The sequence below is a fragment of the Saimiri boliviensis genome, chromosome 7 (assembly GCF_048565385.1).
Source record: "Saimiri boliviensis isolate mSaiBol1 chromosome 7, mSaiBol1.pri, whole genome shotgun sequence".
Classification (NCBI taxonomy): domain Eukaryota; kingdom Metazoa; phylum Chordata; class Mammalia; order Primates; family Cebidae; genus Saimiri; species Saimiri boliviensis.
In genome coordinates, this window is record NC_133455.1 from 15,755,251 (window position 1) to 15,769,462 (window position 14,212).

Genomic DNA, 14,212 nt, shown 5'->3' on the forward strand with positions numbered 1-14,212 from the left:
AGACCTGGTTATCACTGATGGATTGTGGATTGAGAATCAAACTAAATCTACTTCTGATTTTGCTCCTGGGTGATGGGAAGTAAAGTAGTTCAACTTGGATGTTTCTCATGGTCCCATATTAAAAATATCCTTCCTGGGTGGATCACTCAAGGCCAGGAGTTTGAGACCAGCCTGGCCAACATGGCAAAACACTGTCTTTACTAAAAATAAAAAATGAAAAGAAAAGTAGCTGAGTGTGGTAGTAGGTACCTATAATCCCAGCTACTAGGGAGGCTGAGGCAGAAGAATCACTTGAACTTGGGAGGTAAGGGTTGCAGTGAGCCAAGATCATGCCACTGCATTCCAACCTGGGTGACAAAGCAAGACTCCATCTCTAAATAAATAAATAATAAAAATTGTATGTGCTTATCACACAGGGCTCCAAAATTAAGTTTCTGTTGGCAAAACACTTCAACTGCGTTGTTTAAACAAAGGTGTTAATAGATTAAGAAAAAAGAATGATGGTAAAAGAAACTTGCCCTGCAAATTCACACAAGATGAACCATGTGATCGTGTCCAAGTTGCCTAGGTAATTGTACCTGTAATTTTTGTACATTTACTTCATTCAGCAGGAGATGTTGGGTTACTTGCTCCATAGCCTCTGGCTTAGATTGAGTATCTTAACCAGTTTCTCCTACCTCTGTTTTATAAAAGGAAGAATCTCCTGTAATCCTGGCACTTTGGGAGGCCAAGGCAGGCAGATCACCTGGGGTCAGGAGTTTGAAACCAGCCTAGCCAACATGGTAAAACCCCATCTCTACTAAAAGTACAAAATTTAGCTGGGCATAGTGGTGCACACCTGTAGTCCCAGTTATGCGGTAGGCTGAGGCGGGAGAATAGCTTGAACCTGGGAGGTAGAGGTTGTAGTGAGCCGAGATCACTCCAGCCTGGGTGACAGAGCAAGACTCCATCTCAAAAAAATAAAATAAATAAATAAATAAAGGCTCTTGGCAGCCCGTAAGTCACACCTAGTTTCAAATTCCAGCTGTACTATGTGCTTATGGTGGGACCTTGGGAAACTTACGTAACCTCTCTGGTTTCAGCTTTTTCATCAGTAAAATGGGGGCTTTTAATGTCTGCTGAAATTAAATTAAATAACTTCTGCCCAAGTACCTGGAATGTTTTAGAGGCTCCAGATACATTAACCTCCCTTCTCTGCTGAATCCTCATGTATGGTCATGTGATATAGGATCAGGAGTTTCAGAGCTGAAAGGGAACTGAGTGACACTTGGAGCAGCACTCTCAACAGACGATACTTCTGTTTATGATCGTGTAGGTAACCATTGACTTAGGAAATGCCTGTAATCAAGAGCCACTCTGGGTATGTTTTGGTGACATTTTAGCAAAGGTAAAACAGAATGTTCCCTCTTACGAATGCAAACCTCTCCAGGCAGAAGAGCGGAAGTGGCTTTGACGTGGGCCACAGGGACTGCGTGAAACACAGCAGGCAGGGGATCTGGGTGGCCCAGAGGAAGCTGCTGGAGGGGCCACTTGGGCTTAGGCTCTCAGAGCTTGGACTGTGGCTTCTGGTTCATCCCAGATGACTGTCATTGGGGGCCAGATTGGGGATGGAGGAGTCCCCAAAGCTGGGAACATAGAACAGTAGGCAAGACAAAGGCCAGTCTTAATGTCCGGGACCCAAATCAATATGGGCCACAGGGCAAGCTGCACTACCCAGTTAGGGAACAGACAGAGGCCACTGTCAGAGTCAAATCGGATAGGAGAGCCAAATGGAGAAAGACTTTTAGGAAGCAGGAGGGCAGGACTCAGAGAGGAGAATAACTCAGAGAGTAAGACAGGTCTGATGAGGCCATCTGGATGTTAGTGCCAACTCCTATCTCCATCTCAGACGGTGGCCAGCCTGTGGGCCTAGCTGAGATCACCTCATCCTGAACCTGTTAAGAGTTCAGGAGTGGGGAGCCAGGAAAAGTTAGTGGGCAAGAAGTCAGATTCTGGCCGGGCGTGGTGGCTCATACCTGTAATCCCAGCACTTTGGGAGGTCGAGGCAAGAAGATCACTTGAGTCTGGGAGTTTGAGACCAACCTGAGCAACACGGTGAGACTCTGTCTCTATAAAAAATTTAACACATTGCTAGGCATGGTGGTATGCTTCGGTAGCCCCAGCTACTGGAAAAGCAGAGGTGGGAGGATCACTCGAGCCTAGGAGGTCAAGGCTGCAGTGAGCTATGATCATGCCACTGCACTCCGGCCTGGGTGACCGAGTTTAGACTGTCACCAAAAAAAAGTCAGGCTTTAGCATCCAGTGCAAGCCTAGGTTTGAATCTGTCATCACTGGTTGTGTGACTTAGGCTAGTAACTTAACCGCTCTGAACTATAGTTTCCTCATGTGATGATGATTGTGAGAATGATGCTGGTGGTCATGAAGATGCTGGTGTGGTCATGCTGCAGAGGAGGAGGAAGATGATGGTGATGATGGTGATGCTGACTGATGGTGATGATGATGGTGCTGATAGTCAAGATTAGGATGTGATGAAGTTGGTGATGATTATGATGAGGGTGATTGATTATGGTGGAGGCTGATGAGGAAAGCTAGATGATGATAATTACAATAATGATGATAACAATGAGAATCATGGTGGCTGTGGTGATGATTTTGGTAGTGGTGGTGATAAAAATGGTGAGGCCAGGCACGGTGGCTCACGCCTGTCATCCCAGCACTTTGGGAGGGCGAGGCAGGCAGATCATGAAGTTGAGAGATTGAGACCATCCTGGCCAACATAGTGAAACTCCATCCCTACCAAAATACCAAAAAAAAAAAAAAAAAAAAATAGCTGGGCATGGTGTAATCCCATCTACTTGGGAGACTGAGGCAAGAGAATTGCTTGAACCTCTTCAAGGTGGAGGTTGCAGTGAGCCGAGATTGCACCACTGCACTCCAGCCTGGCACCTGGCGACAGAGCAAAACTCTGTCTCAAAAAATATAAAATGATGGTGATGGTGGTGGTGGTGGTGGTGATGATGATGATGATGATGATGATGATAGTGACAGCCCCTCCTTTAGAATGGGTGTGATGAATGGGCTGGAATACTAGGATTTGCCACTATGTGACCTTGAGCAACTTAGATTCCCTCTGTCTCCCTTACCCCAACCATAAAGTGGTGATTAACAGTCATTCCTGGACAGGTTCAGTGGCTCATACCTATGATTCCAGCACTTTTGGTGGCTGGGGTGGGAGGATCACTTGAGCCAAGGAGTTCGAGACCAGCCTGGCAACATAGTGAGACCCCGTCTCTACAAAAAATAAAAAAGTTAGCCAGACATAGTGTTACACCCTTGTTGTCCCAGCTCCTCAGGAGGCTGAGGAAGGAGGCTCACTTCAGCCCAGGAGATCAAGGCTGCAGCGAGTTGTGATTATGCCACTGTATTCCAGCTGGGATGATGGGACAAGTCTGGGGGAAAAAAAAAAAAAGTCATTCCTGCCTCAAAGGGTTGTCACAAGAGTTAAATTCACTAAAACTCATGGCCAGGCATGGTGGCTTACACCTGTAATCCCAGCACTTTGGGAGGCTGAGGCAGGGACATCACTCGAGTGAGCCCAGTTAGAGATCAGCGTGACCAACACAAGGAGAACCCATATCTAATATAAGTAAAATAATTTTTTAAAACCTACATGTACAGTGCTTGGCACATAGGAAGTGCTTAATAAATGCTATCTCTCCTTATCAATAGTACTTTTTTGGTGTTGCTGCATTTCCTTTAATTTTCTGAATCACTCTGTTTGTCCTGAGCTGCTATTGTTCAAAGCCAAGAGTCTTGGTCAGGATCAGAGTAACTTATCACCCCAAGCCCACAGGACCTCTCTCTCCTTCCTGCCTCCTACCTTTTCCATTGGTAGGTGTCATGAGCGTTAAGTTGTTCAGGGGTTTGCGGCATGGAGTATTACTAGGAAACAGGCCTCCTGTGTTCCCAGATCCTTGGAATGAAGAAAGGAGAGGGACAGAAAAAATCCTTCTCCTTGCCGTCCTGAAATAACGTCCACAGAGATGGCGATGTGCCAGCTTTCAGGGTCACCTTGGATGAGCTCCGTTTGTGATTGACACCGGGAGCTGCCTTCCCACATGTCACTGTGGATCTTTATGAAGCAGCAGTCTGGGTACCCAAAGCTCACTGGCTCACATCGAGTTATGTGAGTGAGACACTGAGGTTCTGTACAGATTCAGGACTTCCAGATCAAAGCAACCAGTGGTCTCTCCTGATGTCCCTTTCCTCACCTGCCCCACCTTGCCTTTCAGAGATTTGGATGGCAAGTCACACAAACCTCTGCCCCTCGGCGTGGAGAACGACCGAGTCTTCAATGACCTATGGGGGAAGGGCAATGTGCCTGTCGTCCTCAACAACCCATATTCAGAGAAGGAGCAGGTAAGTGCTTGATGCCAACCTGGTACCACCCCGCCTTCTCAACCCCTCCCTGGTGAGACGAGGGGAGGGAAGCTAAATCCTAAACTATGTCGTGATGGAAAGCAGCCGCTGTGGGTGGAGAACTTGGGAGGCCAGGGGTGCTTATCCTTGGATGTGGACCTCGACTTTGTTTTTGGGTGGTTTGGTATTGTTGGTGAGCTTGCCATTTTTTGCATTTTAATTATGTTTCTGCCAGGAAAGGCATTCTTCTAGTTCCCAATTTAAAAGATGTAAAAGATACATGGTAGCTGGGCACAGTGGCTCATGCCTGTAACCCTAGCATTTTGGGAAGCCAAGGCAGGAGGATAGCTTGAGGTCCAGAGTTCAAGACCATCCTGGCCAACATGGCGAAACTCCATCTCTACTAAAAATACAAAAATTAGCCTGGTGTGGTGGCACACACCTGTAATCCCAGCTACTCAGGAGGCTGAGGCAGGAGAATCTCTTGAGCTCGGGAGGCGGAGGTTGCAGTGAGCCAAGATCATACCACTGCCCTCCAGCCTGGGCTACATAGCAAGACCCTATCTCTATAAAAAAAATTAATTGGTGGAGCATAATGGCATATACCTGTAGTTCCTAGCTACTCAGGCAACTGAGGCAGGAGGATCACTTGAGGACAGGAATTCAAGCCTGCAGTGAGCTGTGATATAGCACTTTTGCACTCTAGCCTGGGTGACAGAGTGAGACCCTGTTTCTAAAAAAAAATTTGAAATAAATAAACAAAAAGATACATGATGAAAAGCTCTGTTTCTAATCCTAGCCACATAGTTTTCCTCCCCAGAGTCAAGCAATATTAAAGGTTTTTGTGTATTCTTTTAGCCATGTTTTATGCATTGACAGACAAATACATATCATCCTTGACATATTTTTACACAAATAAGAGCACATGACACATGCTTTTCACTTTTTTTTTTTACTTTAGGTGCATACTATATCTGGCATTTCTCCCCATATTATCCCTCCCCACTCTCCCCACCACCCCCAACTGCCTCCAGTGTGTGATGCTCCTCTCCATGAGTCCACATGTTCTCATTGTTCAACACCCACCTATAAGTGAGAACATGCAGTGTTTGGCTTTCTGTTCTTGTGTCAGTTTGCTGAAAATGATGGTTTCCAGATTCATCCAAGTCCCTACAAAGGGCATAAACTCATCCTTTTTTATGGCTGCATAGTATTCCATGGTGTGTATGTACCATATTTTCTTTGTCCAGTCTATCATTGATGGGCATTTGGGTTGGTTCCAGGTCTTTGCTATTGTACACAGGGCTGCAGTGAACATACATGTGCATGTGTCTTTATAGTAGAATGATTTATGGTTCTTTGGATATATACCCAGTAATGGGATTGCTGGGTCAAATGGAATTTCTATTTCTAGATCCTTGAGAAATCGCCACACTGTCTTCGACAATGCTTGAACTAATTTATACGCCCACCAACTGTGTAAGAGTGTTCCTATTTCTCCACATCCTCTCCAGCATCTGTTGTCTCCAGATTTTTTAATGATCGCCATTCTAACTGGCGTGAGATGGTATATCAATGTGGTTTTGATTTGCATTTCTCTAATGACCAGTGATGATGAGCATTTTTTCATATGTTTGTTGGCCTCATATATATCTTCTTTTGTAAATTGTCTGTTCATATCCTTCACCCACTTTTGAATGGGGTTGTTTGTTTTTTTCTTGTTTATCTGTTTTAGTTCTTTGTAGAGTCTGGATATTAGCCCTTTGTCAGATGGGTAGATTGCAAAAATTTTTTCCCATTCTGTTGGTTGTTGATTCACTCTAATGATGGTTTCTTTTGCTGTTTTGATTACTGTAGCCTTGCAGTATAGTTTGAAGTCCAGCAGTGTGATGCCTCCAGCTTTGTTTTTTGTTTTCTTTTGTTTTGTTTTTTTTTGCTTAAGATTGTCTTGGCTATGCAGGCTCTCTTGTGATTCTATATGAAGTTTAAAGTGGTTTTTTCCAGTTCTGTGAAGAAGGTCATTGGTAGCTTGATGGGGATAGCGTTGAATCTATAGATTACTTTGGGCAGTATGGCCATTTTTACGATATTAATTCTTCCTAGCCATGAGCATGGAATATTTTTCCATCTGTTTGTGTCCTCTCTTATTTTGTTGAGCAGTGGTTTTTAATTCTCCTTGAAGAGGTACTTTACATCCTTTGTTACTTGAATTCCTAGGTATTTTATTCTCTTTGTAGCAATTGTGAATGGGAGTTCGCTCTTGATTTGGCTCTCTGTTTGTCTGTTATTGGTATATAGGAATGCTTGTGATTTCTGCACATTGATTTTTGTATCCTGAGACTTTGCTGAAGTTGCTTATCAGTTTGAGAAGATTTTGAGCTGAAACGATGGGGTCTTCTATATATAAAACCATGTCAGCTGCAAATAGAGACAGTTTGACTTCCTCCTTTCCTAATTGAATACCCTTTATTTCTTTTTCTTGCCTGATTGCTCTGGCTAGAACTTCCAATCCTTGTCTAGTGCCTGATTTCAAAGGGAATTCTTCCAGCTTTTGCCCATGATGATGATATTGGCTGTAGGTGTGTCATATATAGCTTTTATCATTTTATGATACATTCTGTTGATACCTAGTTTATTGAGAGTTTTTAGCATGAAGGGCTGTTGAATTTTGTCAAAGGACTTCTCTGCATCTATTGAGATAATCATGTGGTTTTTGTCTTTGGTTCCATTTATGTGATGGATTACATTTATGGATTTGTGTATGTTGAACCAGCCTTGCATCCCCAGGATGAATCCTACTTGATTGCGATGGATAAGCTTCTTGATGTGCTGTTGCAATCTGTTTGCCAGTATTTTATTGAAGATTTTTACGTCAATGTTCATCATGGATATTGGCCTGAAGTTTTCTTTTCTTGCTGAGTCTCTGCCTGGTTTTGCTATCAGGATGATATTGGTCTCATAAAATTAGTTAGGGAGGATTCCCTTCTTTTATATTGTTTGATACAGTTTCAGAAGGAATGGAACCAGCTCCTCTTTGTATGTCTGGTAGAATTCGGCTGTGATCCTATGTGGACCTGGACTTTTTTTGGTTGGTAGGCTATTAATTGCTGCCTCTAGTTCAGCCCTTGTTATTGGTCTATTCAGGGTTTCAACTTCCTCCTGGTTTAGTCTTGGGAGAGTGCAAGTGTCTAGGAATTTATCCATTTCTTCTTGGTTTACTGGTTTACGTGCATAGAGCTGTTTGTAGTAATCTCTGATGGTAGTTTGTGTTTCTATGGGTTCAGTGGTGATATCCCCTTTATCGTTTTTTATTGCATCTATTTGATTCTTCTCCCTTTTCTTTTTTATTAATCTGGCTAGTGGCCTATTTTGTTGATCTTTTCAAAAAACAAGCTCCTGGATTTATTGATTTTTGAAGGGTTTTTTTGTGTGTCTCTATCTCCTTCAGTTCTGCTCTGATCTTAGCTATTTCTTGTCTTCTGCTAGCTTTTGAGTTTTTTTGATCTTCCTCCTCTAGCTCTTTCAATGTTGATGATAGGGTGTCAATTTTAGATCTTTCCTTGTTTCTCATGTGGGCATTTATTGCTATAAATTTCCCTCTCAACACTGCTTTAGAGTTGTCCCAGAGATTCTGGTAAGTTGTGTCTTTATTCTGATTAGTTTCAAAGAACATCTTTATTTCTGCCTTCATTTCATTGTTTATCCAGTCGACACTCAGAAACAAGTTGTTCAGTTTCCAAGTGGTTGTGCAGATTTGAGTGTGTTTCTTAATCCTGAGTTCTAGTCTGATTGCGCTGTGGTCTGACAGACTGTTTGTTATTTTGTTCTTTTGCATTTGCTGAGGAGTGATTTGCTTCCAATGATGTGGTCAGTTTTAGAGTAAGTGCAATGTGGTGCTGAGGAAAATGTATATTACATGGATATGGGGTGGAGTGTTCTGTATATGTCTATTAGGTCCGCCTGGTCCAGCTCTGCATTCAAGTCCTGGATGTCGTTGTTAATTTTCTGTCTCGTTGATCTGTCTAATATTGACAGTGGAGTATTGAAGTCTCCTGCTATTATTGTATGGGAGTCTAAATCTCATTTTAGGTTGTTAAGAACTTGCTTTATGTATCTGGGTGCTCCTGTGTTGGGTGTGTATATATTTAGGATAGTTTGCTCTTCTTGTTAGATTGATCCTTTGACCATTATGCAGTGTCCTTCTTTCTCTCTTTCGGTCTTTGGTTTGAAGTGCATTTTATTAGAGATTAGGATTGCAACCCCTGCTTTTTTTGTTGTTGTTCTCCATTTGCTTGGTAAATCTTCTTCCATCCCTTTATTTTGAGTCTATGTGTGTCTTTGTATGTGAGATGGGTTTCTGAATACAGCACACTGATGGGTCGTGACTTTTTATCCAGTTGCCAGTCTGTGTCTTTTGATTGGGTTGTTTAGGCCATTTACATTCAATGTTAATATGGTTACATGTGAATTTGATCCTGCTATTTTGTTACTGGCTGGTTTTCTTTCCCGTTGGTTGACTCATTTTCTTTATTTCATTTTTGGTCTTTGCCAACAGGTTTGCTTTTGCAGTGACTGTACTTGTTCCTTTCTGTGCTTAGTGTTTCTTTCAGGAGCTCTTGTAGGGCAGGTCTGGTGGTGACAAAATCTCTCAGTAATTGCTTGTCCATAAAGGATTTTATTTCTCCTTCACTTACGAAGCTTAGTTTGGCTGGATATGAAATTCTGGGTTGAAAGTTTTTTCTTTAAGGATGTTGAATATTGGCCTCCACTCTCTTCTGGCTTGTAGGGTTTCTGCCGAGAGACCCACTGTGAGTCTGATTGGCTTCCCTCTGTGAGTGACCTGACCTTTCTTTCTGGCTGCCCTTAGCATTTTTTTCTTTCATTTCAACCCTGGTGAATCTGACAATTATATGTCTTGAGGTTGCTCTTCTTGAGGAATATTTTTGTGGAGTTCTCTGTATTTTTTGAATTTGAATGTTGGACTGCCTTGCTAGGTTTGGGAAGTTCTCCTGGATAATATCCTGAAGTGTGTTTTCCAGCTTGGATTCATTCTTCCCATCATTTTCACGTACACCAATCAAGTGTAGATTAGGTCTTTTCACATAATCCCATATTTCTTGGAGGCTTTGTTCCTTCCTTTTCACTCTTTTTTCTCGTCTTGCCTTCTCTTTTTATTTCATTGAGTTGATCTTCAATCTCTGATATCCTTTATTCTGCTTAGTTGATACAGGTATTAAAACTTGTGTTTGCTTCTAGTAGTTCTCGTGCTGTGTTTTTCAACTCCATCAAGTCGTTTATGTTCTTCTCTGTGCTGGTTATTCTAGTTAGCACTTTGTCTAATCTTTTTTCAAGGTTTTTGGTTTCTTTGCATTGAGTTAGAACGTGTTCCTTTAGCTCAGAAAAGTTTGTGATTATCCACCTCCTGAAGCCTGTTTCTGCCAATTTGTCGCACTCCTTGGTCATGTTGTGTTCCTGTGTTGTTAAGGAGTTGTGATTCCTTGAAGGAGAAGAGGTGTTCTGGTCTTTGATAGTTTCATCTTTTTTGCACTGATTTTTTTCCCATCTTTGTGGATTTACCTGGCTGTGGTCTCAGGTAGCTGCTTGATGAGGTCACTTATCTGCCTGTCCAGGGGCTAATGGGTTTCTAGGGACTCCTTCAGGTTACTAGGGAAGCTTCCTGTGTCTTTTTTGTTTACACTGGGGGTTTAGGCCTGCCTCTTCCACTGACCTGGCAGAGCTGCTGGGTGGTCAAGAATGCAGTCCCGTTGCTACATAGGCTTCCTGTGTTTTTTGTTAAAACATGTAGCCCAGTCCCACCCCTCTAATAGTGGGTTGTGTCCTTCCTCCACTAGGCTGAATCATTCAGGGTTCAGCTCAGACTGTGGCACTGGCTGCACAACCCGCTAGAGTCAGAGCTTCAGCCCTCTGGGGTTTGTGGGGCGGGGAGGGTAGAGACCTGCCCAGGTGCTCCCGGCCCTCTCCCCCTTTCATCTTCCTCTCTCTCCGGTCATGGGGTAGAGGCCTGCCTCTTTTCACTTATTAATATATCTTAGAGATTAATCCCCATTATAGGTGAAGAGGATCTTAGTTCCTTTTTTATAGCCACATAATATTGCACTGTGTGGTCATCCTGTAATTTATTGTATCAGTCCTTCATAATGAGCCATTGTCAATATTGTGCTATTTGGTACAGGGGCAGGCTTATCAATAGAATAAGTTCCTAAAAGCCAGTCATAGCTGCTCACACCTGTAATCCCAACACTGTGGAAGGCTGAGGCAGGAGGGTCCTTGAGCGCAGGAGTTTGAGACCAGCCTGGGCAACATGGTGAAACCCCATCCCTACAAAAAAATACAAAAAAAAAAATGGGCATGGTGGCACATGCTTGTAGTCCCAGCTACCCTGGAGACTGAGTGGGGAGAATCATCTGAGCCCAGAAGATCAAGGCTACAGTCAGCTGCGATTGTATCATTGCAACTGTGCACTCTAGCCTGGGCAACAGAGTGAGACCGTGTCTCAAAAAACCAAAAAAGAATAAATTCCTAGAAGTGGGATTGTTGGATCAAAAGTCATGTACATTTGTGATTTTGGTGGTACTTGCCACAGTGATTGTGTCAATCTTAGCAGCTAACTAGGAGAGTGACTGTTTCCTCACAGCCTTGCCAGTTCCATCTGTTATCCAACTTTTTAGTCTTTGCCAATCTGTTCAGATGTGTTTTGACAGCTAAGTCAATATCACTTCCAAAGAGTGGCTGGATTTGGCTGGATTTGGCTGGAGATCAGCAGCACCTTTGTCTCAGCTGTCCAGGAAGCTGACAGGCCAGGCCAGAGCAATATTAGGGAAGCATGTGAATTTTACACCCATGCTCTGCATTGCAGTGAAGTCAGGGTGAGGTGACCAGTGGAGGGTCAGAAGATGAGGGTGGCTTAGGTAACTCAGCAAGTGGTGACCTGCTTCATTTTCCTGATGCTTTGCCTACAGATGGCAGCTTTCACTGCCAGCTCATCTAAACAAGGCCTCAAAGCCTCTCTACATAGCTTCAGTGGGAAGGATGAGGCATTCTAGAACCTTGGTGGCAATCGCTCTCCTTAGCCACTGATGGCTGGCCAGGAAGATAAGGACATCAGGGATTCTGTAGTAGGTCAGATCCATGGTCCCACTAGCTGACTGTCCCTCTAGCAATGACATCTGGAAATGTTTGCTGGAAAAGCACAACTGTAGACTTTTATTGTGTTGTCCTCAAAAGTCAAGACCACACCAGAAGCATTAGGAAACTATTCTCCATTCATGATTAAGTAAACAAATGTGGTCTAAAACACTTTTATATGTTCTTTCTTAATTAAAAACAAAGAGATATGGCCATCATATGAGCCCTCACAAGACAGAAAAGGACAGAAAGAGGCAGGCTCAGGCCAGATCTAGCCTGCAGACCTGATTTATTAGGTCTATACTGTATTGTCCTAAGAGATCATTCATAGTTATATTGTAAATGTATTTCCAATGTTTCAAATTTTTACATAAATATATCTACAGCTTCTCTTTATATAAATGTATATAATCTGGCCACATTGAGCCTATTTTCTTTTTGTTTGTTTGTTTTAGAGACAGAGTCTTGCTCTGTCCCTCAGGCTAAGGTGCAGTGGCACCGTCATAGCTTACTCACTGCAACCTCAATCTCCTAGACAAAAGAGATCCTCCTACCTCAGCCTCCTGAGTAACTAGTACTACAGGCTGATGCCAGCAGACCTGGCTAATTTTTTATATATTTTATAGAGACAAGGTCTCGCTATGTTGCCCAGGGTGGTCTCGAACTCCTAGTTCAAGCAATCCTCCCTTGCTGGCCTCCCAAAGTGCTGGAATTATAGGTGTGAGACACTGTACCCAACCATATTCTTATGAGGCAACACTCTGCGTAGACTGAATAGCAGCCACCCACTCCAGACAGGGTGTGGCTTTCTAGTTGGCCACAAACCTCACCACTCCCTATTGTCTCCCTCTTATTAAGGCCAGTGTCTATTGTCATTTATAATAGCCTTAGTGCTTTTGATTTCTTATAATAGGAGGAAAGTTAAATCTTTTTGTATCCATCTCTTTTTTATTATTTATTGTGAGACAAAGTCTCTGGTGCTATCTCCACTCACTGCAACCTCCACCTCCTGGATTCAAGCATTCCTCCCCACTCAGCCTCCCAAGTAACTGGAATTACAGGCATGTGCCACCACACCTGGGTAATTTTTCTATTTTTTGGAGATGGGGTTTCACCATGTTGGCCAGGCTGGTCTCAAACTCCTGACCTCAGGTGATCCACCTGCCTTGGACTCCCAAAGTGCTGGGATTACAAGTGTGAGCCACTGTGCCTGGTCCCATGTCTTTTTTCTACATGGCAAGTAGAGATGGACGAAGAGGTTCATGTTTTAAGAAAGATTGTTTTGGCCAGGCACAGCGGATCACATCCGTAATCCCAGCACTCTGGGAGGCCGAGGCAGGTGAATCATTTGAGCCTAGGAGTTTAACACCAGCCTGGGCAACATGACAAAACCCTGTCTCTACAAAAAAAAGTATAAATTATTAACCAGGCGTGGCGGTGCGCACCTGCAGTCCCAGCTTCTTGGAAGGTTGAGGTGGGAGTATCACTTGAGCCAGGGAAGTTGAAGCTGCAGTGAGCCGTGATAGTGCCACTGACTCCAGCCTGGGCGGCAGAGCAAGAACCTGTCTCAAAAAATAAAATAGTAATAATAATAACCTAAGAACATTCTTCATTTCCACACACACACACAAAGTCTTTCTTTTTAAATATGCAACTAAGAGTCCTGTTTTGAAGTTACTTAGCCTTCTTTACTGGTTGACCTTACCCAACTACCACCTCTAGGTATCAGTTTATAATTCCTGGTCTGCAGTAACACTTGAGATTTTGGTTAGAAGGAAGAAAGAGGAGAGGTGTTGACCCCATGAGAAAGACACTAAAAGTCAATGCAGAAATCTGAGCAATGGCAGACTCTGGTCATTTCCTTTCACACTGCCCATCTCAGTTAGATAATGCCAGCTGGCAAAACATAACCTTGGACTTCAACCCTGAGGAATGGAGCTCACATTGAGAACAGGGCCTCAGGGATTGGAAGATCAGATAGGCGTTTGCCTAAAACAAAATGGAAAAAGGCATTATAGTAAAAGGAATGAAGGGCTGGGCGCAGAGGGTCACTCCTGTAATCCCAGCACTTTGGGAGGCCGAGGAGGGAAGATCTCCTGAGGTCAGAAGTTTGAGACCAGCCTGGCCAACATGGCAAAACTCCATCTCTACTAAAAATACAAAAATTAGCCAGGGATGATGGTGGGTGCCTGTGATCCCAGCAACTCAGAAGGCTGAGGTGGGAGAATCACTTGAACCTCAGAGGCTGAGGTTGCAGTGAGCTGAGATCATGCCACTGCAGTCCAGCCTGGGTGACAGAGTGAGACTCCATCTCAAAAGAAAAGAAAAGAAAAGAAAAGAAAAGAAAAGAAAAGAAAAGAAATGGTTGTGGCTGTTAAGATTGCTCTTTTTTTTTTCTTGCTAAGGATCATTATTAGTTCTCTGAGGTTGTCTTTGGTGTTAACACCACCTGAGACACGTGCTGAGTTTTCACATCATTCTATAGGCTCTTATTGTAATAATCATCTTAAGTGAAAAGCTACCCTAGATAAATAATGTGAGGACCTACGGTTGGACCATTCTCCCTGCACAAACTCAGGACTGGAAGGAGGGCCACCAGCCTTTGCAGGACGTGACGATGAAAGGACAGGAAGATGTATGGAGAACT

At 43.4% G+C, this 14,212-nt stretch overlaps 1 protein-coding gene across 3 annotated transcripts in view; it reads left to right on the forward strand.

Annotated features, from left to right (window-relative positions):
* NOS1 (nitric oxide synthase 1) overlaps nucleotides 1-14,212 on the forward strand; it is a 224,970-nt gene that overhangs the window by 121,238 nt on the left and 89,520 nt on the right. For all 3 annotated transcript variants that reach the window (XM_074402183.1, XM_074402185.1, XM_074402184.1), the window contains exon 3: nucleotides 4,293-4,419. In XM_074402183.1, coding sequence (XP_074258284.1) covers nucleotides 4,293-4,419 — 127 coding nt within the window. The remainder of the gene's footprint in view (nucleotides 1-4,292; nucleotides 4,420-14,212) is intronic.